Consider the following 25150-nt stretch of genomic DNA (forward strand, 5'->3'; position numbering starts at 1 on the left):
GCACAACCACAAATTTCAACACGTTTCTTCTTGCAGTATCCCTGAGGAAGGAAGACTTAAACATGACCTTCGTTAATCACAACCTCCGATTTTAAGTAACATAAACTACTTAATGGTTTTATATCGCTATCTTGAAAGTTTTATTAATAACTGTCATGGTCAGTCAACAGTATTCTGATACCTGATATAAAACTTCCATGCTATCTTGTCCATCAGTAAATGTGCAGAATACGAACCCATAATTTACTGGAGAGTACCAGCTGTTTGCCCTCTGTTTCATCAGAAACACTCCACAAGAACAAGCTGTTTCTCCTCAAAACGTTTTCTAACTCATCAACTTCATTTTAATAGTCCCTTTGCTTTTTTACTAGGGGCTTTTTCCAAGGACCCATTTAACGTGCCAGGTCATCAAAGTTTGTGTTCCAAGTTACATATTTACTTGTTTTCTATACGGAATTTATAACCTGCCTTTCAATAGAGACACCCATAAGGATTTAAAAACAGCCGTCAGCAGACAAAAATGACAGCATCCTTTCCTCCACCTTTTTGCCCATCATTTCAATCTTCTTATCAATTTTTCTTTCCGCAGGCAAAATATTTCTTGGTCTTTCAGTGTTCTTATCCAATTCCTTAATTTGGAACTTAACACAATTTTTCTGAATTTTTTGGTCACTCTTTGGGGTTAGAATTGCAGACTTGTCAGTAACTAAAAGAGTGCCTTCCTTAATATCAACTACAGTGGTACCTCGGGTTAAGTACTTAATTCATTCTGGAGGTCTGTTCTTAACCTGAAACTGTTCTTAACCTGAAGCACCACTTTAGCTAATGGGGCCTCCTGCTGCTGCCGCTGCGCCGCCAGGGCACGATTTCTGTTCTCATCCTGAAGCAAAGTTCTTAACCCGAGGTAATATTTCTGGGTTAGCGGAGTCTGTAACCTGAAGCGTATGTAACCTAAAGTGTATGTAACCCGAGGTACCACTGTACTTCGGCCCCTACAATCCCTTCCAGGTGAGTTGCACCTGGATCCATCACTATTAACTTTCAGGAGGAACTTGAGAACAACCCTGTTTACCTAGGCGTTTGATGACTGAAAAACACTGTTCCTGACAGTCACTGGCTGAGATAATGTTTTCAACTATTTTTAAAATGTGTTTTCAAATGTTTTTATTACTGATGTGCTTGCTGCCCTGAGCTCCTTTGGGAGGGAAGGGTGGCATATAAACTGAAGGAAGAGAGAAAGAGAGGGAGGGAGGGAGGAAGCACCCTACTTTCACAGGCATGCTTGGTGCGGATGCAGGAGAGGGCCTTCTCAGTGGCGGCTCCCATACTTTGGATCTCCCTCCCTAGAGACGCTCGTCAGGTCCCTTCCTTGCTGGCTGACAAACCAGTAGACCTACAGCTTGCCTGGGTTCTTCAAGATGTGGATCCTTATATTACCCAACAGGTTGCTAAATTCCTAACAGCCGTCCTCTCGTACAAGAGACGGAATGGAATGTTAGCTGATTATTGATAGTTTTAAGAATTTTCTATAATGACATCAGATATTGATTTTAGTGTAGTGCCTAATTTTTTTTAATCTTAATCTTAAACTTTTTTTATGAACGGCTAATATCTGTCCTTGTGAGTTGTGAACTGTGTTATACTACTTGTGGTTTGAATGAGTCCGCTGTTTTATTTGATTTGTTTTGTTGTGTTTCATGATGGGCGTAAAGCCGAATAAACATTTTGATTGATTCCTTCCTTGCTGTCCTGCTGGCAGGTGAAGACTTTATTCTTCCAACAGGCTTTTGGGAATTTACTGCTTGTATCGCGCTGTTTTCATTGCAATCATTGGTATGTTTTAAACAGATTTTTTAGATTATACAGTCATACCTCGGGTTGAAGTCGCTTCAGGTTAAGCCTTTTCGGGTTGCGCTCCGCGGCGACCCAGAAGTAAAGGAGCACATCACGTCCGGGTTTCGCCGCTTGTGCTCAAAATGACGCCATGCGCGGAAGCGGCAAATCGCGACCCGCACAGACGTGGGTTGCGTTCGCTTCAGGATGCGAACAGGGCACCAGAACGGATCCCGTTCACATCCAGAGGTACCACTGTATAGCTTTAATTCTATCAGTGTTTAATTGTACAGTGGTAGCTCGGGTTAAGAACTTAATTCATTCTGGAGGTCCGTTCTTAACCTGAAACTGTTCTTAAGCTGAAGCACCACTTTAGCTAATGGAGCCTCCTGCTGCCACCGCACGATTTCTGTTCTCATCCTGAAGCAAAGTTCTTAACCCGAGGTACTATTTCTGGGTTAGTGGAGTCTGTAACCTGAGGTACCACTGTATTTTAACAATTGCCTTTTCTATGATTTTAGTGGTTCTTGTTTTCATCTGTAAGCTGCCTTGATTCCCGTCAGGTAAAAAAGCAGGGTATAAATAAATATATAAAGGAGGAGGAGGAAAGAAAAGAAGGAAGCTGTCTGTAACCTCACAGACTTCTCTTTGTATGTTTCGAATTGTCAGAGCCTCCGTTTTTCATGGAGCAGGATGAAACATTTGTACCATTTTTCTTTTCCACCTAAAATGACCACAGACTCTTGTGTAATACAAATATTGTGGAAAGTGCCACTAACTGGGAATGAACAAAATCAGTATTTTCAAAAGTGGCACAAGCTTCCAAATGCCACAGGAGCTCCAGGGTAGGCAATACGACTGCTCAGAACACAAACCATTCCAAGACATCCATTTTGGTTTCATTCCAAACATCCGCAGCAGGCAAAAGATATGCTGGCTACCAATTAGACTTAAGAGTTCCTGTTAGCCGGAAGTGTGGGCTCCGTTCCGGCTCTTTGGTTACAGAATTAAAAGCCAACAACAGCAATACAGGAATGTGCCTTAATTCTTTGGTTCTGAAAGGCAGTCAGCCTCCCAAGTCTTACTGGGGTGGAGAATCAGAAGAGAGAGAGAACAGGGCTCATTATACTCACTCTCTGAATCCGCAGCTTCCCGAGCTTCCCGTTCCAGACGTTGCCTCAGCAACTCCTGCTGCTTTTCCAGGTACTGTTTGATGAAGCTGTTTTGACTCATCTCCTCGCCAATCTGACAGGACACAATAGAGAAAGTGGGCCTTACAAGGAGGGCAAGAGTTTCGACCCCAACCTTAGGCAGTTATGGTGGATCTAGCAAGTCAGAATGGGAAGGCACAAACTCCAGGGAAGTAAGCCTAGGTGTAAAGCTGAGGAGCCCCTAAATTCACGCTGCAGCTGTGGGGACAGGAGTGGAACTGGGCACACACAATTATCGCGGGACTTTCAGGGCCAGCTGCAGAGAGACAAAAGGGAAAGGGATGCGCTCCCTGCAGCCAGTTCAATGTAGCACAACCACCCAGGGCATCTCTCACCTGGGAATTGGGCTGGAAGGTGGTGTGAGGGGTTGAGTGCTTCTGGAGGTTTTCGAGCATCAGGGCCTGAAATGAAAAAAGGGAGATATCAGATCAGATAATCTCACACTGCCCAGAAGTTTGGTGGCACCCAAGGCTGGTCCATGCCCCAAACATACTAATCACCATCTCTCTTTTTTAGAAAAAACACCCTATCCCAAAGTCCATCAAGAACCATCTTCCATATGCTAAGCCATAAAGGATACAACCGGAGTTACACCAGTTTCTCAAGACGTCCAATAACCAACCATCCAATCCATTCTCAGTTCCATGAGTTAAACCCAGCATTCGTCTGTCACTTTCTCAGCAAGGATTAGCCTTGAACTCAACCCTGCATTTCCTAAACTCACCCCAACCCTCACTCAGCAACCTGACTCAAGAAATCCAAACCACCCTACCCATCCCAGCTCTTGTGACCGGTCCAAGGCCACCTTCTCCTTCATACCCCACAATAAGCCCAGGTCTCCAAGCCCTAACACAACGGCACCTCCAAATCACTGCATGCCTTTCCACCAACACACAATGGTGAATCAGAAGTCATTACTTAATAATTTTGCACCACTTCTTTTGCGCCTCTTACTGAATGTAATTAATCTCACTAGGATTTAGTACAATCCAGCTGAATCCACAGATGTCAGCTTGATCAGAAATGGACTCAATTATCCCATGTCAGAAACCACCCATGCCACCAGTCTGGAACTCCAGTTGACATTTTTACACATCCAACCTTCATCAGATATCTTCAGAGGAAGCTCACGTGCGATTCATGGTAAGACATTTAGCTACTAACTTGTCAACATCTCACTGAAACAGCACATCCGTACAGCACCAAACATGTACACCACCCAAGTCATCTCTCATCACACAGAACCCTGCCAGATGCATCACGGAAGTTTCTGCAACAGCTAATCATTTGCAGCACACTTCTTCATTTGCAAAAGACGATACAAAATGTTATCCTCTATCTGCACAACAATCCATTCAGGTAGGTCATAATAACTGGCTTTGAAAGAAGAAAAACCAAAGTCATGACGCTGAGGCTCATTTAATATTCTGTGTGCTTTTCAGATAAATCCTGGTTTCCTACAGCAGCTAATGTGGTCTTCCCCAACCCAGCGCCCTCCAGCTTTTTGGACCCCATCTCCCATTCACCTTGGCCAGTGTGACTGTGCTGACCGTGGTAGATGGGAGTTTTAGTCCAAAATCTCTGGAGCGATCTAATGGTAACTAAACTTGATTTAAAGCCAGAGTGTAGCCTCTTCCACCTGGGAAGAGGCTCCACTCCAACCCAGCCAACCTAAATGCAAAAGGGCATCTTCCCCCACCCCAAAAAAGTTACCTAATCAGAAGCAATGACAACCCCTTCTGCACACACAGAATGAGGTCTACTATAATAAGAAAGTTGAAAGCAGGTATCCGTGTCATTCAGTGATGAAAACAAGGACAAATTTCCACTCGTGCCTGAAACTCAGAACATCGACTAAAACAGTGGCAAGAAGTAGGATTGGTACACTGGTCAATTGTTAGTTGGCTCCTTATTTGACCATGGTCAAATAGTCCATGAGGCTCTAAATGCCAATGTAGAAGAAGAGAAGAAGAGTTTGGATTTGATATCCCGCCTTTCACTCCCTTTAAGGAGTCTCAAAGCGGCTCACATTCTCCTGTCCCTTCTTCCCCCACAACAAACACTCTGTGAGGTGAGTGGGGCTGAGAGACTTCAGAGAAGTGTGACTGGCCCAAGGTCACCCAGCAGCTGCATGTGGAGGAGCGGAGACAGGAACCCGGTTCCCCAGATTACGAGACTCTTAACCACTACACCACACTGGCTCTCTAATGTAAAGGTGTTTACTTTTTAAAATTTCAGTACACTGTCATGTTACGCCTGCAAAACCCAACAGCAAAAAAGCAATGCTTCTTATAGTGAACACTTCCTATTAACTGCAGGCATCTTCAAACGGGGGCAACAAGAAGTAATTGGCAACAAAAGCTAATGTCTAGTGAGCAGAGTTTGGAGACTTGGCAGGGGGCTGGACTAGATGACCCTCAGGATCCCTTCCAACTCTACTATTGTATGATCTCATGACTAGGGCCAGGGAGATCTAGGTTGAAATCCCCACTCAGTAATGAAGCTCATTAGGTGATGCTGGGCCTATTAAATGCCCTCAATTTAACCTACCTCACAGGGTTGTTGTGCAGATATAATGGCAGGATAACCATGTACACCACACTGAGTTCCTTGAGGGAAACGTGCATCTAATAAATATATATATTCTTCAACAAATGACAGCCGTCTAATTTTTGTTTTGAACTTCACATACAACCTGTTGGTCACTATTTTAACTATCTTTAAAGATACTTTCATTTGGTCAATTGACCGAATCTCTTGGGGGCCAAATTACTCCAGCCAGAAGAACAAATCAACAGAAAACATGCAGAATACAGGAGGAAGCGAGTTCTTTACAAAGATGGGGGAATTTACAGTGCCAGCCAGAAACATACTGACACTCGGAAAATGCAACTGCATTGTATCTAAGCACAAGTAATTCTCAAGAGAAGTTACTGATTGTGTAGCGCAAGCCTTGCCTAATTCAGCGCTTCCACCAATGGCTAATTTTTACAAAGAGAGTTACTGGCGCTCAAGCCCACCTGGCAGCCTCTCTTTTTAATCCCAATGACGTGAGGCTGGTTGTAGTCACTGATGGAAGAGCGACTCTTCTTTATGAGCACCCTGCAGGTTCCATGGTGGGCTCTCTCAGTACTTTCAGCCCCGAATCCTAACAAGCTGCAGCTCAAATTAAGACCTGACTCCCGCCCAGACAGAGTCTATTAACGCAGAAAGAATCACGCGTGTGCAATGAAGTAAGTGCAAATAGGATTCATGTAAAACGTAACTGACTCACCACACACAGCCCCATGTTGCCTGTTACATTTCTGTCTTGCCCTTCCTTCAGCAAACTCGTACGCCACCTGTTTTAACCTCACAACAACCCTGTAAGGTAGGTGAGGCCGAGATACTGACCCCAAATGTGCTTCACGGGTGCATGGCAATTAGAACCCAAGTCTCCCAGTTCTAGTACAGTGGTACCTCGGGTTAAGTACTTAATTCGTTCCAGAGGTCGGTTCTTAACCTGAAACTGTTCTTAACCTGAAACTGTTCTTAACCTGAAGCACCACTTTAGCTAATGGGGCCTCCTGCTGCTGCCATGCCGCCGGAGCACGATTTCTGTTCTCATCCTGAAGCAAAGTTCTTAGCCCGAGGTAATATTTCTGGGTTAGTGGAGTCTGTAACCTGAAGCATATGTAACCTGAAGCATACGTAACCCGAGGTATCACTGTACAACACAGTAACCTGTTACACCAATAGTCTTCAACCCTTCCGGACACTGGACCCACTTTCAACTCAAACCTGCATTTGAGGGCCCATTTCTTAAGCAAAAGACTCTTACTCTCTGGGTTGTGGGTTTGAGCCCCAGGTTGGGCAAAAGGGTTAGACTATAACGTGGTCCCTTCCAACTCTACAATTCTATGTGTTACATCACACTGCCTTATAATGAAGGATATGGCTATGGTCTAGCTCCACTGTCAAGAGGCAGTATGACTCAAGTAGGAAGAGGGCTGTTGCGTCCAGGTCTTGCCTGCAGCCTTCCCTTGGGCATCTGCTGGAGAACAGGACACCAGACTAGCGAGAACAGGACGTTAAACTAACTGGGCCTGTGCCCTGATCCAGCAGCTAGGTTCTTTGTATGCTTCTATAATCCAAATTTGCAGCTACACACCAAAGGCTTTGATTAATTTACGTGGCACAAAGGTGCACCAAGCACATCAGGGCTTATTCACAAATTGGAAAACTGGCATAGTACTACACTCTAAGCAGCCAGAAAAGCGCTGATACCCAGAGGACTGACAGCTACTGTAACCCAAGAGATTCAACAGTGAAGCAGGAAAGCCCTGGGTTCAAATCTTACCTCTGCCATGAACTCAGCAGGTGTTACTATCATGATCACAGAATTTAAGTCAAGGAAGGGGGGGGGAAGGATAACACCACACATGCACACACGTACAGTCTGGGAACAGTTCCAATAACATGACATAAGAACGAGCAATATCCATTTATCCCATACATCCATTTGACACCAAAAGCAGAGCATAACGAACTTTTGCCCAGGACAGGGCACCACAACTTGTCTTCCTTTTCAATTGCTAACTCCCTGCCCCGTGGCATCAAGAATGAAAGTCGACACAGGGTAAAATGCACAGGTTCCCAACCCCTCACTCTGGACTCCCTATACTTCTGATACATTCACAGATTCTGCTTCCATTTACTTATATTACATTCCAAACACAACATTCCTTCGTACATGGACAGAATAGAGAAATGCCTGCTTTCAGAGGGGTACAGTTCTGAAGTTGAAAGACTTGGAGCCGACCTTGTGCAAAGTTCTCAGCGTGCTCATGGGAGATACTCGCAAAACCCTCTGCACACTTTAACGTTTTGCAGAAACTTGACGTAAAATAAAAATGCAAGGCGTCTTCAACTGGGAGAGCTCCAACGCAGCAGCTGAGCTCTTGCAAAGCTCACCTGGCTCGTCCTAACCGCCTGTAACATTTGCCAGGGAAGCTCAATGAAGGTATAAAACACAGAGAATTAACCAGGGGGACACCCCCCTCAAAAAATAATTTTGCAAGGGTGAAAGGTGAAACTGAAACGGGATATGGTTGTAATTTAATGGGTTATAAAACCTACCACTTTCCCTCCAACACTGGATCCCAATCCCGCTTTGATTTAGTAACCTCCACTCCCTCCTCCTGCTGGATGACCCCAAAGTGATGTCAGAAGTGGGGGGGCCCTCTCCCTTTGGTGGTGTGGGCACCATCCTCTCCCCCCCCCACTTGTGCAACCGGTGGCGCCCCGCACAACCTCGCCCCGCCACTTGGTGGCAGTAGTGGGATACTGCCCCGCACATGCGTACTAACGATCTGCACCCCAGGGCCACGAGCCCCGTCGCGGAGGCCAAAAAACTGCCTGTCTGGGTCTGCGCATGCGCGGAGCGGCCCGGGCCCCAGGGCCCCCTTCCGCCGGGCCCTTTCTCTCACCCCGCGGAGGCGCTTGATCAACGCGCTCTTCTGCCCGCTCTTCGCCAGGCCGCGCTGCTCCAGAGCCGCCTTCAGGTCGGCGACCCTCAACGCCTGGAGCGGCCTCCCGTCCAGAGTAACCTCCTCCCCGTCCGCCATCTTGTGTGGCGCCGCTGCCTGCCCTCCCCGGAGCTTCGGGGGCGTTCGGAAACTTCCGGAGGGGGCTTCGGCGCTCTGAGGCGACCTCCGACACCGCCTTCGACTTCGCTCGAGTATCTCCGCCCGCGCTTCGTTCGCAGTCGTGCGTTTCCGGCCACTTCCGCTCAGTAGCCAGAACCCCAAATGAGGGGAGGGAGGGAGGGCAAAGGGGGGAGTTGCGCGGGTGCTACCCTCGCCCGGCAATTCTTTCCGGGCTATTTCGGGTGTTTCCGGGTCTCCCGAAGAGCGCTCCAATCCGGAAGCAAGTTCCGGCAAGGTTCTCGGTAACTTCCGGCGATCGCCGGAACCCCCGGCCGTGTCGCGCGAAACCCCCTCGGCAATTTCCGCCGAGAGGAAGGCGATCGTTCTTTCCTCCTCCTCCCCGCGCAAATCATTGGACTGACGCTCGGGCGTTTCCGGACGCGCTCGGCTCTTTCCGTCCCTTTTCCCGAGTCTCCTCCCCGAGGTGAAAAATGGAAGCGGCAACATTGGATGTCGGGACGGGAGGAGGCGCGTGTTGAGCAGGGAGCGGACTCAGGTGAGAACTCGGCGCCGGCTTTCCGGGGATCTTTCTTGGGAGCGTCACCCCCACCCCCCACCCCCAGCCTGTCATGTTATAGGAGGGGAGGGAATCGTGGAATTGCAATGGCAGCCCCTCCCGTTGTGGCATTTGCACAAATGAATGGGTGGGTGGTGGGGAGAGGGTTAGTGACGAAACTTGACCCTCCCTCTGCGCCGCCACCTTCTGAAATCTCGGGGCTATATTTGCACTTAAATCAGAACTATGCTTAGGGCTGATCTTTCTGAAACGTTCCACGTTTTCGGAAGGTGGGGTGGGTGGACGATTGCGAGAGTCCTTCTCAGATCAAAAACGGACACCCCCCTCCCTCCAGGAGCTAAGAGGTGGTTCAGATAATGTTCCCTGGTGTAAAAAAAAAAAAAAGCAAGCTATTTGCTGCAACGTTTTTAATTAGTTACTGGGATGTTTCCTGCCGGTGTATTCATAGGGTATTAGTGGATCCTAGTTTCATTGCTTAATAAATGATAAGAATGTCACCCTGTGTTTGATCCGACATTCAGGTTCTTCTCAGATCCTACAAGTTGCCTTGATTTCCATCAGGGGAAATAAATGTATACAATAATATTCTCATTTTACATCCTTAGCTGATAGAAGGTTTGAACCCAGGTTTCACATGTAAACATCCCCAGCCCACCTCCTATCCTCATTCCCATGTACCATCAGGGCATTCCTGACTGGACACTCATATATTCAGCTTCCTCTACATCTTCCAGAATTCTCTGTTGCAAATCTTCTCTTGTAAGGTCCCTGGTATTTTGAAGAAGGAGCCTTCATAACCTCCCCTGCTGCCAGCATATGGGATCCCAGGACATAATTCTCACTCTGCTCATTTTCAGTTGATCATTTGTATTGTGCACTTCTTTGTCTCCAGGATTCGCAGGGTCTTTTCCATCTCTTGTTTACTTCTGCTGCTCTTCACGAGAGCCTGCCACAGTTTTGCACAGCTCACTGTGGTGTTGCAGCCTTCTAGAGTGATTGTTACATGCAGGCATCTGGAACAGCACCATTTCCTGTATTGCACCATCAACACCCATTTGCCAATACTCTGCCTTCAAGGCATGCCTTGGTCCCCTCATTTGTATAGGCTGTGCACGTGGAGCAAAACGCCAGGTTCAATTCGTGGCACCTCCAGGGGACGAATTTTGGCAACTATTCCTGTGGAAGTGGAAATAATAGTTTTGGCTGGTATCCTGTGTCCATTCCTTTGATGGGAACCACATTTTGCTGTATTTCTAAAAAAGGAGAAGAATTGATATTGAGTGAGGAGGAGGAGGAGAGACCAGGGAGAGGGAGAGTAAAAGAGAGACACGGTCACAGATACACCCCTTTTAAGATATTACAACCATCTAAGTTTCCTCTGAAGTTCCATTATACGTAACAGAATGTGCACACAATTCTCTTGGAAATGTGCCCCATAATGCTTAGATTTGGAGCATACAGAACAACTGCTTTGCAACGGGTTTGGGTCCCTTTCAACTCAAGACTTCAGTGATTCCTGAATGGTTTTCTTCGCACACACTTTCTCCAGAGTGACCGTAGGAGCCAATCCTCGGTGGCTAAAAAGCTCCTCTTTCATGCTGCTGGGGTGACTCTTAAGACGCTGGAGGCCAGGGCCCTGCTGCAGACATGGTATAAGGGGTCTTCAACGCTCACCCCTACGGACACTGAACCACTACACCCATGTTGCAAGTTAGCTATTAAGGGTACTTTGCTTGTCTGGAAACATCAAGGACTGACATTATTGGGTTTGGCAAAAGTTATGCTATGAGGCCTAGGATCCTCGTACTGTAGCCTTATCAGTACCTACGGGACCGCCTCTCCTGGTATATCCCACAGAGGACCTTACGGTCTTCAAACAAAAACATCTTGGAGGTCCCTGGCCACAGGGAGGCTAGGCTAGCCTCATCCAGAGCCAGGACTTCTTCAGCAGTGGCCCCGATCTGATGGAACGCTCTGTCACAAGAGACTGGGGCCCTGCGGGTCTTGACATCTTTCTGCAGGGCCTGCAAGACAGAGCTGTTCCACCAGGCCTTTGCTCAAGGCACAGTCTGACCCCCTCTTTTGGTAATCCTCATAGAACTCTAGCCCAATGGTTGCCATTAATTTGATTTGATTTTGAATTGATTTTAAAATGAATTGATTTTAGAATGCTGTGTTGCTTTTATTGTTGTTAGCCGCTCTGAGCCAAGCTTTGGCTGGGGAGGGTGGGATATAAAAATATATATATATTATTATTATTCCCACTCTTGAGTTTGAATCCTACCCTTCCACAAAGCCCTGTTTCTCTCTCCCTGTCTCCTGAAGGCTCCTTCGCTTCTCCCAAGGCCGCATAATTCCCCTTGCCTGTGTTTCTTCACCGCTCTTCCCCTGCCCCGCAGGATGTCCGAACCGCTGCCCCTGTCGTACGTGACCGCGCAAGAGATGCGCTGCCTCCTGCACTGGCTGTCGGGCTGGGCCCCAGCGCAACGAGAGCAGTTCCTCCGCGACCTGGTGGACAAGGCTGTGCCTTGGAAGGTGCTCCCCCTGCTGGAAGGGCTGGCGGGGCTCAGCGTGGGACCCGGGAAGCCCCCCTCCATCTTTGAGTGCCAGATGAGGCTGTGGGACCAGTGGTTCCGCAGCTGGTCAGAGGCCGAGCGGAACGAATTCGTCAGGCAGCTGGAGGAGGCCGTGCCGGATCTGGCCTCCCGCTTTTACCAAGAGGTGGCGGCGACCGCTGGGCAGGCGTAACAGGGGCTGAGTAGTGCCTCCCTCCACTCAAAAACATTATGCAGTGACTACTTTTACATTCCTCACGGTTGTGCCAGATCCTCCCTCTCCTCCCCCCCTCCAAATTTTCTCAATATTATGTGTGACTGTCAGCTGTAGGGAAACAAAATAAACATGTATACCTAATGCAAATGGTTGGTTATCCTGAAAGGAGTTGAGCCATCTGTATTTCTCTCCTGTTTTTTGATTGTCAGGGCCTCTTTCATCTGTCACTAACCTCTCCCTACCTGCAAACAGAAATGCAAGTTTGCTTTTTTTTTATTATGCAGTATGTCAGTCACTTTATCTTTCCCAGGGCAACCCAAAGTGACTTACAAACAAACAAGCAGTCCCACATACAGTCATACTTCATGTTACGTCTTTTTGTGTTATGTTCTGCGGCAACATGGAAGTACCAGAACGGCTTACTTCTGGGTTTCGCCGCTCGCACATGCGCAGAAGCGCTAAATCCTGCCGTGCGCATGCGCAGATGTGGTGCTTCTGGATGCGAACGCTTCGAGTTGCGGGCGTGCCTTCAGGACGGATTACGTCCACAACTCAAGGTTCCACTGTATATACAGTAAAACTGAGGAGGGGAAGAAATGCGTTTAAAAACATCCCACCCACACGCAGCTAAAGGCTCTTTTGGTTTGAGTAGAAATCACGTTTAGGAGAAAACTGAGATGAGAATATTTGATAATTTATTTTATTTTAATTTTTGACACTTCCCACCTAGGGCATTGATCTTCTGGGCGATGATCTTCAGTTTTTCCTGTACCACAAATGTCTAAATCAGCAGCAGCGAACCTTTTTCGGGCCAAGGATTGCATTGACCCATCACTAAGTCTTAGGGGGAGGGGCATGGCAGAGTGGGTGTGGCCAAAAATGTAAAAATAAGTGGGCAGTTCTCAAAGCCGCCTTCATCATCTGTTCTACACTATTTTAAATGTCTTTCTCATTCATTATTGCATTCACTAGATATTTTTTAATGGACAACTGCATGGGAGATTGTACAAAAAACCTTGTGGATCCCCAGGAGGGAATTTTCTGGAGTCGTTCTTTTTAAAAAAATAATAATTAAGAATATATATTTTTAAATTTAAAAATAGGGGCAATAGTGGGAAGCCTTTTGGTACCATGGCATTTCAGCAGGGAATCTTTGGAGGGGCAAATACTGTGGGGGTTTTTTAAACAATAATTGCGTGGGTAGTGATGGCCTGTGGGAAATGGTCGGCCACCCTTGGTCTAAATAATATGGGCTATAATATCTGCCCTTTCTAAGCCAGTGGAGGGCATCTGTTGAAACCATAAAATAAATAAAACACTTCTGTCTTTGTCAGCCCCCTTAAGATCAGGAAGGTCACCGTGATCAAATTTAAGAGACCAGCTTTAGGTTGGCCGACCAGGACAAACCCTTCTGGGTGCCTTTCCTTAAAAGTTTGCTTTGCTGGCAGCTGACTTAAAAATAGGAATGTGTGCTGGAGAACAATCAAGCGTCTGTATCAATGGGATTAGCCGTTTGCAGGCAAGGGAGGCCCTGTTTGCGAAATCACAGGCAAGCTGTGCCTTATGACAGAGTTCCAGCAACCTCTTAGCAGCCATAGCTTGGATATTAAGCCCGTAATTAATACAAATACCTAACAGACTGGAATGCCTGTAACGTGTCTGGCTGGGCATATCAACAGAGAGAAACACACACACACTCTTGCAATTATCGTTGAAATGGATTATGATGCCCTACAAGTCACAGGAGTGGTCTGAAGGTGTCCACATTTGCGTCCACTCAGCGGCTGGACACACACAGAAACCATCTGTAGCTCCCAGGTAGACTCGAGTTCCCTCGTGGAAGAAAGGTGAAACAGGAACGTTAACCAATAAATGGATTTCTGCCATTTGCAGTTTGCACTCAGTTTTCCCCCATTCGATTAAGATGCACAAGGCCAGGTCTACACTAGTGATCAAAATTGTGGAAACCTTTTGGGAAAAGTGTCTTTCTGAGGTTTGATGGCTCGTAACATTACTTTTTTTGGAGTAATACCATAAAATTACATATCTGTGGAAAGATAATTTCATGAAGAATGTAATGCAACAATGTTTGTTCAATTATCTGTATTATATCAAAAGCTATAGCCAAGTAATCAGAAAAAGGAAGCACAACTTGCTTAGGTTGATAAGCAGTAGCTTTCCTTCATTTGAATAGCCAATGAGTATTAGGAAAAGGAGAAAAAATACTATTAACATTATTTATTACATTTGTACAGTGGTAGTTTGGTTTTCAAACGCCTCTGTAGTCGAATGTTTCAGAACTGGACGCTGAAAACCCAGAAGTAAATGCCTCAGGTTTCGAATGCACCTTGGAAATCGAACAAGAAATGAGGCTTCTGCCTTCAGTTTTCAAACGTTTTGGAACTCAAACAGACTTCCGGAACGGATTACGTTCGAAAACCGAGGTACCGCTGTATACCGCTGTATTCATCCAAACATCCCAGGGCGGTTCGCAACAGAGAAATACAAAAGGAGAATGTTGTTGGCACCTGTCTGCCTCACCTTTGGATGGTTGCAGCTCCTGCTGTTGCTGTAGGGACCAATGTGGGAGAGACATGTTTTGTTGCATCTGGGGCAGATGAAGCCATCTAGTTGTGCTGCTGCAGATGCACCCTGGCATTTCTTCTCTCTGTGCTCCTCCCAGCAAGCCATTCTTCCTCTGGTCACTGCTATGGATACAAGATCTGAATGTCTGTCTCCAGGCACGCTGGTCCTTTGCAAGGGATCCCTACATTCTTGGGGATCCTGCCATCTTGCAGTCTGTGAACATCACCAAGCCAGCGTAGAGATCGCTGAGACCGGAGTGCAAACATGCTGGGAATGTGGGCTTGGGAGAGCACACCTTTGTCTGCCCTGCCCTGTAATACCCCAATTTCTCCTGACGCAACGCATGTGGAAGGTGTTGAGATGTCACTTCTAACGGTTTCTTGTAAGAAAAACTGCTCCCTTTCCCTTATGGGGTATTCCAGAGCCCATATAGAGTCCTTAAGTGGGTCCCCTATTGGTAGGAGAAAATAACAGGCCAACCAGAATATACTGAGAAGCAAAGCGGCTAATAAGCCTTATCTTTATTAAAGGAACTGTTGTAACAGGGTCCCCACTCACCACACGCAGGAGGGAGGAGAACCCTGAACAACGGTGCGCAAGCCCCTATATAAAACAAGCCCCTATATAAAAATGAGCCTGTTGACGACATTACCAAACTTAAAACCATGGAGAGACCTGGTCTGAACAAAGACATTGGATTCTTATCTCATTATACACCCCTTGCTTTTTCCTGTAAGACCTATTGCAGTTGTTAAGAGTCGTCAACAGGCTCATCACAGCTATCTGCCAATCACCCATTCCCACCACCCTTCTGAGTAATACCCCTCCCCACCTTCTCACTATATAGAAGGATCTGGCAACTTCTGTTTCAGTGTATCTGAAGAAGTGTGCATGCACACGAAAGCTCATACCAAGAACTAACTTAGTTGGTCTTTAAGGTGCTACTGGAAGGAAAAAAAATTTTTGTTTTGACTATGGCAGACCAACACGGCTACCTATCTGTAACTGAAGCCCCTATATAGACTCTTGAAATTGCCCACCCTGTAGCCCAGGACCCACCCCCCCAAAAAATCATAATATATCACAGATGGAAGCGGTCTACAGCAGAAATCCTGCCTACCAGGATACCTGATAATGGTCACTGATTGCATGACCTGCGCAGCCTGGCCATTCTTTTGTGATGGTTAATACTTTAGTTGCTGAATCCAGGTCACAGGCTCACCCTATTCGTACACAAATACGCCCTTAAGGCAGGATTTGCAAGCAAAAAGACAATGGGAAGTCTTTCCCCATTTGCCTCCCTTACTGCGGAGGAATATTTGAGGTCACTGGGAGAGTCAAAATGGCTTCAGGATTGCTCCTCCAAACACATGGTTCATATATTTAGATGTGTGTGCATTTATGAATATTTATTCTATATCTGAGACCTCAGAATTCTTATAACAGGTTATATGTTGCCCATGACTCACTTCCATAAATCAGCGTGCTCAACATCTTGGTACTGGACATTCTCATCATGTTCTCCCATACTCTTTTGGAGATGCGAGCCATTGCCGTAGCTGACAAAATGAGATGCAAAATACATAATAAATACATAATACATAATAAAACAAAACAATACCCCTCTCCTACTTTCTATTTTCTCCGCACTGCATGATTTCAGGCACTTATCATGCCCCCCCCTTACTTGCCGTTTCTCTAAACTAAAAAGGCCCAAATGTTGCAACCTTTCCTCATTGTGGAGTTGCTCCATCTCCTTGATCTGCCTCTAGCTTTCTTGGTGTCAAAAGGAGAGCCTGTCTGCTTTTGGTTTGCCCCGGCCCCAGCCCTGAGGCAAGACATCTTGTCTGCCAATCCCAAAGCCCTTGGCTGTGTTTAGGTAGGACCCGCAATAAATCATCTGAGAAGCGAGATAAGAAGGGGGGGGACACACAGCAAAGCGGTCACATTGCAACAGCCCCAGGGCTGCTGTAAATAGGACGCTGTTGATGCAAAGCCCAGACGAACTTGTTGACTTCTCTGTGAAGACAACAAGCACTGATGCCGTAATCTTAGACTCTGAACTTCGTGGTCTTGTGGCAAGTAGGCAGATGGGCTCCAGACTAGGGTTACCAAATGTCCCCGGGGGACAGTCCCCGGATTTGCAAATCTGTCCCCGGACAAATTCCGGCCCCAGAATGTCCCCAGATTTGCAAATCTGTCCCCGGGAAATGTGGCAGCGGCAGCCTCAGCAGCCCGGAGCCAGCCTGGTAGCGCAGCTGGCTCTGGCTGGCTTCAGGAGCTGCTCACTTCTGTGGCGCCCGCCATTCTTCCTCGCCAGAAGTCCCCATATGATGTGTATTGTGCGCATAGGATGTTTATTGTGCGATCTCCTGCCTGCTTTGTTTTGACAGATCAGGGGAGGCTCGGGAGTCGCGGGCGGGCGGCTGTTGCCCAGTTTTTTAAAAACTCTGTGCATTTATGTTTCACAGGGTGCGAAAGAAGGGCTTTGCACCTTTATACAATATGCATGTATGCTTGGGCCCAGGGTCTTTTGCCTTACCATCCCCACTACTGACTCCCTGTTGCTACTCAGTTTCCAAAAAAAAAAATGTATCCCTGGATTCATAGAATCATAGAGTTGGAAGAGACCACAAGGGCCATCGAGTCCAACCCCCTGCCAAGCAGGAAACACCATCAGAGCACTCCTGACATATGGTTGTCAAGCCTCTGCTTAAAGACCTCCAAAGAAGGAGACTCCACCACACTCCTTGGCAGCAAATTCCACTGTCAAACAGCTCTTACTGTCAGGAAGTTCTTCCTAATGTTTAGGTGGAATCTTCTTTCTTGTAGTTTGGATCCATTGCTCCGTGTCCGCTTCTCTGGAGCAGCAGAAAACAACCTTTCTCCCTCCTCTATGTGACATCCTTTTATATATTTGAACATGGCTATCATATCACCCCTTAACCTCCTCTTCTCCAGGCTAAACATGCCCAGCTCTCTTAGCCGTTCCTCATAAGGCATCGTTTCCAGGCCTTTGACCATTTTGGTTGCCCTCCTCTGGACACGTTCCAGTTTGTCAGTGTCCTTCTTGAACTGTGGTGCCCAGAACTGGACACAGTACTCCAGGTGAGGTCTGACCAGAGCAGAATACATTCATTGGAAAAAATCTGGTAACCATACTCTAGACACATGTTGCTTAGTTCTCCTTACGTTTGGGGAGATTTGCCCCAAAGGCCTATCTAGAAGGCACTCACTGACCGGAAGGGGGCAGTTTCCAACCTTTAGGTACGGATCAGGGAGAAAGTCAACAGCGCTTTCTAAAACAATATGCTCACCAAATCAGCCATCCTTCAAAAGTCGCACATCTCTCTTCTTCCCCCAAAGTATTTTTATTACTCGTTTTCAAGTTGCACATCTCTGTATGCTACACTTCAGTTCTCCAGTGGAGTTAATGTGTACAAAAGCACATTACAGTGGTACCTCGGGTTACATACGCTTCAGGTTACAGACTCTGCTAACCCAGAATATTACCTCGGGTTAAGAACTTTGCTTCAGGATGAGAACAGAAATCGTGCAGCAGCGGTGCAGCGGCAGCAGGAGGCCCCATTAGCTAAAGTGGTGCTTCAGGTTAAGAACAGTTTCAGGTTAAGAACGGACCTCCAGAACGAATTAAGTTCTTAACCCGAGGTACCACTGTAAATTAAAAGGGAAATGCTTTGCAAAAATGTGCATATTATGGTGAAGTGTACAATGAAATGCATATATTGGTGAAAATAGCATGCAAGATGCATTATAGGGGGAAATTGCTTTGCAAAAATGTACATAGAGTGGAACCAAAGCCTATGGAACTCCTTCCCACCTGAAATTAGACAGGGATATTCTTCGTGTTACTGAGACTTTTTCTGTTCCAGCTGGCTTGTTTTTATGTATGTCACTTAGAAACATCAATGATCACACATACATATGTATGAAAGCGCATACAAAAACGTTATTTAGCAGACAATCGCACTAGAATGGTGACAAATATTCACGACGACCCACCCCCTTTAATTGCAAATTGTTACAACTAAATGGAGAACTGAATTTACGATTGGAAAAATGAGAAATCGAGAAAACTGGAATTGACAGATCCCAACCGTTCCCAGGCCAGAGATTTTGCCTCTCTTTTACTTACACAGGCACATGTTTTCCCAGTTGCTTTCAGACAGGTGTGGCCAGTAATCATTCCTTTCTTGCTGCAATATAAACACAATAAAATACAGTGGTACCCTTGTTTTAAGAACAGCTTAGTTTATGAGCAACTTGGATTAAGAACGCTGCAATCCCGGAAGTAGTTGTTTTGGTTTGTGAACTTTGCTTTGGAATAAGAACATGTTCCGCTTCTTGTTGAGTGTGTTCCATTTGTAAATTGAGTCCCCCACTGCTATGGGAAAGCACGCCTTGGTTTAAGAACGCTTTGGTTTAAGAAAGGACTTTTGGAACGGATTAAGTTCATAAACCAAGGTACCACTGTAAATAAAATCTCCTTCTGCTTAGACTTAGACCTTTGGCCTTCCAATTGTTCCCTGCTGAGTGAAATTACCTTAGGTGGGGCTTACAGGAAATTTTTGAGGAGGGATGTGAGCAGGCTGACTTATGCATTGCCGTGTCTTTTTTTCCTGTTTGCATTCAAGTCCCTCTCAATTGCTTCCTGTTCTGGACGCACGCACTTTCCTTCGGGTGCCATCCTTCAGAATGTGTGTGGGGTTGTTTTTTAAAATATATCTTTATTAATTTAAAATAAATACATTTATGAAAAAATGGACGGACAAACAAGTAAACAAGCATACAAATAACAGAAAAATAAAACAAACCACCACTCTAAGATACAACAAGATTAATATAACTATCATCATATATACTCCTGGAATTGAAAGCAATTATAAAACTTATGGGGGGGGAGTTAAAAATGACTTCCAATTAATTTCACTGTGCTTTGTCTATCCATTACTTTATACTGCACAGTTACATATTTCTTATATAGTTTCTTTTTACCTCCCTACGAACTTATATTCATACAATACAGAGATCAGTCTAATTCTGCCAGGATGTTTCCTTTTATACCATAGTTTTCTAAATATTCTTTCAAGATTCTCTGTGTGTATGTGTGTGTTTATGTGTTAATCTGGAGCAAGGAAGAACAGATTGATCATGTCGACAGCAGCCGGCGACATGCCTGCTCAGCTGCCTTGCAAGCCAAGCCTTGCAGTGCGTGCCTAAAGAGCAGCCCTTGAAGGCTCTAAGTACAGAATCGTAGATTTCTAGAGTTGGAAGTGATCCCAAAGGTCATCTAGCCCAACCCCCCTGCAATGCAGGAATCACAGCTCAAGAATCCATGGCACGTGGCCATGTATGTACAGTATTTATTTGAGAACAGGATGCTGGAACTAGACGGGCCTTTCTCCAAGAGCAGCTGAGGCAACTGGCAGAAATAGTAAGCCAGTCGTCCCAGATTCGATTCCATGTATCGCCAGTTGAAAGGATCCAGTAGCAGTGGAGGGAAATACCGTATTTTTTGCACCATAACACTCAATTTTTTCCTCCTAGAAAGTAAGGGGAAATGTCTGAGCGTGTTATGGAGCGAATGCCTACAGATGGCAGAGGGATCTGCTGCAGTCGTGAGCAGAGGATCCATGGTTCCCCTTCCTTCCCTCCTCCGTGGCTCGCTTTGAAACAGCAAAGCGGGAGAAGAGTGGGGAGTGGGGAGGAGAGAGGGACAGGGAGCCTGCTTGCTTCAAAGGAGCAAAGTGGGAGAGGAGAGGAGCCTTCTCCCCTTAAACCCCTCGCCTGCATTATTAGCAGCATCCCTCTCCACACACCCCACGCGTGTTCCTTCTCTCCTTATACCCCTCTCCTGCATTATTAGCAGCACCCTTCTCCACCCACCCCACGCGTGCTCCTTGTCCTTTGAGTGCTTTTCCTTCCCTCCCTACCTAAAACGTGGTTACAAAGCACGGATCCACATGGATCCTCAGGATTTTTGCACTGGGCCACCCCAAATTCACCATCAGATCACAGATCATGTCCATGGCTACAGCTTGCACCAAAAAAATCACACACCAACTGTTGCCTGGGGCCGCAGTGGTGCAAAAACGTGGTTACAAAGCATGGATCCACATGGATCCTCAGGATTTTTGCATTGGGCTACCCCAAACTCACCGTCAGATCACATGTCTGTGGCCACAGCATGAATCACAAAAATCATACATCCACTGTTTCGTTTAGAATATTTTTTTTGCTTGTTTTCCTCCTCTTAAAACTATGTGCGTGTTATGGTCGGGTGCGTGTTATAGAGCGAAAAATACGGTAAATACATTTTTTTGCTGGAGGCCTTGAAGGCAAATGCCTATCAGGAAGTCCTGTGTTAACTCCACTCGTGGCCACCAGAGGCCCTTGCAGCCCTGTCCCAAGTCTGAGGCGCAATGGCTGTTGGTTTGATGCTTGCAGGCCTAACATTTCACAATGTATTTCACAGTGGTTTTCAAACAGTGTCCTGGGATCCCTGGAGACTTATCAGATTCTTTTAAACATGTTTGGCCCAGGGCATTTTGCTGGCCTGAGGCAAAGGGCAAGACGGCTTCTCCCCCCAGCCCCGAAACCAACCCCAAATTCCACCCACAGATTGGTAACTTCCTTTTCCTTGAACTGGGGGTCTCCTGCGCTGCGAGGGATCTCAGACCTTCTCCCCTCAGGGTCCACTAGAGAAGGATGGAAATTACCGAGGCCCACTTGTCACAAAATGGTTTGACATAGTCGGTTGGCAATGACTGACATCTCTCTGCTAACACCTAATCCATCTCTGGAAATCGCGAAGTCCTTTGCCACAGCGTTTTCCTTGTGGCAAGGAGTTCCACAGCTCAGCTTTTCCTCAAGATGAGTACAGAAACTACTGTATTGTCTGTTCTGGAGGCATTGTGTCTCTCAGACTCACCAATTTAGGCAGAATTTGCTGTTCCAGAGTCTCTAAGAAGAAAAGGCCTTTTCTTTTCTTTTTCCTCTTCCTATCCCCCCTTGTGCCTCTCATAGTAGGTGTTTTCTTTTTACCTATCTCTTGTGATTTCTTTTCACAATAAACTTATATCTTCCTGTTCCCCTGCCCTAAACCCCCTAAACCCTCCTCTGCCAGATTATTTCATCCCTCCCCTCTGGAGGCAAAGAAGTTTTGGAAAAACCTCTGTGGCAGATCACTTCTGTGGTATTTCTACTCCGCATTAAGGGCCTATCCCTTAATTTTTATTTTATTTTTGTCCCGCTGCATTCCTCAGGAAAACCCCCTGTTTGCTGCTAAATCGGAACAAACACCAATCTACAGAAAACCTGACTGATGTTTCTTCCGATTTGCCCCTAAATCGTGTGTTTTTCAGGCAAAAGTGCCTGGGGGGGACTTCTTGAACCCGCGACTTGAAGCCTACCTGAGAATGCACTAGTTTTCCCCTTTGGGCGTAAAAGGCACTATTTAATTTAAGACATTTAGAGTTACAAGACCCCAGAGCTGCAATATTCCCAGAGTGGTTTAACAATAAATCCCTCATGACGGGGAAATCTGAGAATTGTAGCTTTGTGAGGGGGAATAGGGGGTCTTTTAACAACCCTCAGCACCCTTAAAAACCGCAGCTCCCAGAATTCTCTGGCAGACCCTCCAAGTGTCCCTGTTTTCCAGGGACGTCCCTGATTTAGAGAAGCCGTCCCGGTTTCTGATTTGATCCTGGAATGTCCCGCTTTTCCTTAGGATGTCCCCGTTTTTATTGGAGACATGTTGGAGGGTATGAAGTTATCCAACCTTGAAGCCGCCTGAAGGCAATCTAGTACAGTGAAACCTCGGTTTTTGAATGTAATCCGTTCTGGAAGACTGTTCAACTTCTGAAACGTCCGAAAACTGAAAGCAGAAGCCTCAGTACAATAGGGAAACTCAAAACAGAAGCCGCGTGACATGTTCAGCTTCTGAAAATCATTCAAAAACCAAAGTGGTTACTTTCGGGTTTTCGGTGTTCAAAAGCCAAAATGTTTGTCAACAGAGACATTCGAAAATTGAGGTTCCACTGTATAGGGAAGTTTAAAAAATAAAAAAAGTTTAATGTTGTATTATGTTTTTTATACATGTTGGAAGCTGCCCAGAATGGCTGGGGTAAGCCATCAATATATGTGGGGTATAAATAGTGTTGTAAACAAAAATCTGCCCTTTTCCCTTATGGGGTATCCAAGCGCCCATATAGAATCCTTACGTAGGTTCCCTATTGGTAGGAGAAAATAACAGAGGCCAACCAGAGAATATTGAGAAGCAAAGCAGCTAGTAAGCTTGATCTTTATTGATCTGTTACAACAGGGTGCTCCCCTCACACACAGGAAAGGAGGAGGAACCCAGAACAAAAGTGTGCCTGCCCTTATATAGACATTTAAATTCCCTCCCTGGAGTCCAAGACCACCCCCAGAAACATCATACATACATCACAGAAAGGGTGGTCTACAGCAGAAATCTGAGTGCTTTGTTTACCTCCTGTCTGCCAGGTTACCTGTTTAATGGTCACTTGATTGCCTGAAGAGCCTGGCCAGTCTTTTGTAACGATAAATACTTAGTTCCTGAGCCAGGTCACAGGCTCACACCCTATTCATATTTTAAATGTGCCCTTAAGACAGGATTTGTGAAGGAAAAGACAATGGGGACGCTTTTCCATTTTCCTCTGACTTTGCAGAGAAAACATTTGGTCATTTTGGGAGCCAAAATGGCTTCATGGCTGTTTTCCTGTGCTGCTTCAGACATGTGCTTGGTTGGTACATTTATAAACATTTAATAAATATCGAAGACCTTAAAATTCTTATCACAATAGTAAAATGATCATGATGGAATGGGGCGCCCCTATTTTCATCGGAGAAATGTTGGAACGGATTCTCCCCTCTCCCTCCCTCCCATTCCCCTTGAAACACTTCAGGAGAGGAGTTTCGCAAACCCTGCCGGTTGCAATGAGCCATGGCCTGGGGGTGGGGAGACCTCAACGGTGTGGAAAGAGGGAAGGTGGCGGGTAGGGGGCCATTGCGCCTTCCGGGAGGGTTGCACTTTTACCGTGGTCCCGGCCTCGGTCGGGGGGAGAGCTGGTTTTGAGGGTGGCCGTCTGTCTCTCCACTTGGGGCTCCCAGTTCTAGTCTTGGGTTGGGGGGTGAGGACACCCTTGCGAGGTTGAGTTGGGGGGGTGTTTGTAGCAGGATGGGGGAGCAGAACAGCTTGTGGTTTGTGGCAGAGATCCTTCTCCTTCTCGGTGGTGTAACAGGTTATTTCACAAGATGACGCAAGGCTTACCTTGAGGCCGGCTCCTTTGCACCCCTGCCTGGACGGGGACAGTGAGCAAATTTGGGATACGAGGAGCCGAACCCTTGGCAAAGAGGGAATGAGAAAACCCTAAATCCCGAGTACCGGGGGCTTCCGCTAGGTGCAGGGGGTCTCTTTGGTGATGCACGAGTCCAAGGGAGGCAGGGCGGCTAGCAAACGTCGCTTCACCTCCATCCAAAAAGCTGCTCTCCAGAGGTTGTAACATCAACCACCAGCTTGTGCAACCCTTGCCTGTGTGTGTGTGTGTGTGTGTGTGTGTGTGTGTGTCTGAGAGAAACAGAGAGAAATGAGCACAAAGAAAGGGGCCCCGGAGTCCCACAAGGCAAAGAAGAATCTAAGCCAGCGGCCATCACCAAGCCCAGACGGGGGGGGGGCATATGGGCCACTTGGCCTGGGCCTCCAATTCCAAAGGGGGCCTTGGTCAGCATACATTCCCTATGTATTTTTAAAAAGCACTATTGTACAGTGGTACCTCAGGTTACATACGCTTCAGGTTACATACGCTTCAGGTTACATACGCTTCAGGCTACAGACTCCGCTAACCAAGAAATAGTGCTTCAGGTTAAGAACTTTGCTTCAGGATGAGAACAGAAATTGTGCTCTGGCGGCGTGACAGCAGCAGGAGGCCCCATTAGTTAAAGTGGTGCTTCAGGTTAAGAACAGTTTCAGGTTAAGTACGGACCTCTGGAATGAATTAAGTACCCGAGGTACCACTGTATATCTATATTTTCCATTTTGTCTTTATATGCAGATACGGTTCAAGCCTTGAAATAAAATTATTTGTCAGCATAACTTTTGTGAAAATTATTTATATACAGTACTTACTTATTTATAAGACTTCAGTTATCCCCAGGGTAAAAAAAAAGGGCGGGGACATTGTCTACCTGGCCCAGGCCTCTGCCCGGCTCTGCAAGACCCTGGCCATCAGCACATCTCAGGGCGTAGAGAGCTCTGTAAGCGACTGTCAATCAGTTTCAACCTGATGGCTCTTGAGTTTCAGGATTGTAAGGGAAAGTTTCTCTCCGTCCAGGTTCAAGGCAAGAGATGGAGCTGAGCCCTTCCAGATCAGGCCAAAGGCCTGTCTAGTCTGGCCTCTGGCTGCTATGCAGGGGCCAAAGTTGCCTCTGGAGAACCCTTAGGAGCAGATTGTGAGAACGCGCCCTTTCCTCCTGCTCCTATTCCAGGTACCGAGTGTCAGAGA

The 25150-nt window shown here is 46.5% G+C and overlaps 2 protein-coding genes and 1 long non-coding RNA gene across 4 annotated transcripts in view; 1 reads left to right on the top strand and 2 right to left on the bottom strand.

The window, feature by feature from the left end:
• ACIN1 (apoptotic chromatin condensation inducer 1) overlaps nt 1-8774 on the bottom strand; it is a 35863-nt gene extending 27089 nt beyond the window's left edge. The window contains exons 1-3 of the mRNA XM_053363410.1: nt 8513-8774; nt 3380-3445; nt 2967-3078 (exon numbers count right to left, since the gene is read on the bottom strand). Coding sequence (XP_053219385.1) covers nt 2967-3078; nt 3380-3445; nt 8513-8650 — 316 coding nt within the window. The 5' untranslated portion in view covers nt 8651-8774. The remainder of the gene's footprint in view (nt 1-2966; nt 3079-3379; nt 3446-8512) is intronic.
• A 329-nt stretch (nt 8775-9103) lies between these two features.
• C13H14orf119 (chromosome 13 C14orf119 homolog) lies at nt 9104-12185 on the top strand. Its single transcript, XM_053363412.1, has 2 exons — nt 9104-9227; nt 11648-12185. Exon 2 carries the CDS (start codon nt 11649-11651, stop codon nt 11994-11996), a length of 348 nt encoding a protein of 115 aa, XP_053219387.1. The 5' UTR covers nt 9104-9227; nt 11648; the 3' UTR covers nt 11997-12185.
• On the bottom strand, nt 10365-14737 carry LOC128400826 (uncharacterized). 2 transcript variants are annotated; one of them, XR_008327386.1, is made up of 3 exons: nt 14562-14737; nt 12158-12262; nt 10365-10501 (listed from the first exon to the last, which is right to left on the bottom strand). It is a non-coding gene; the product is annotated as an uncharacterized LOC128400826 (long non-coding RNA). The 2 variants fall into 2 exon arrangements; XR_008327385.1 differs by lacking the exon at nt 14562-14737 and adding an exon at nt 12383-12497.
• Between the last annotated feature and the right edge of the window lie 10413 nt (nt 14738-25150).

The sequence above is a fragment of the Podarcis raffonei genome, chromosome 13 (assembly GCF_027172205.1).
Source record: "Podarcis raffonei isolate rPodRaf1 chromosome 13, rPodRaf1.pri, whole genome shotgun sequence".
NCBI classification, from domain to species: Eukaryota; Metazoa; Chordata; class Lepidosauria; order Squamata; family Lacertidae; genus Podarcis; species Podarcis raffonei.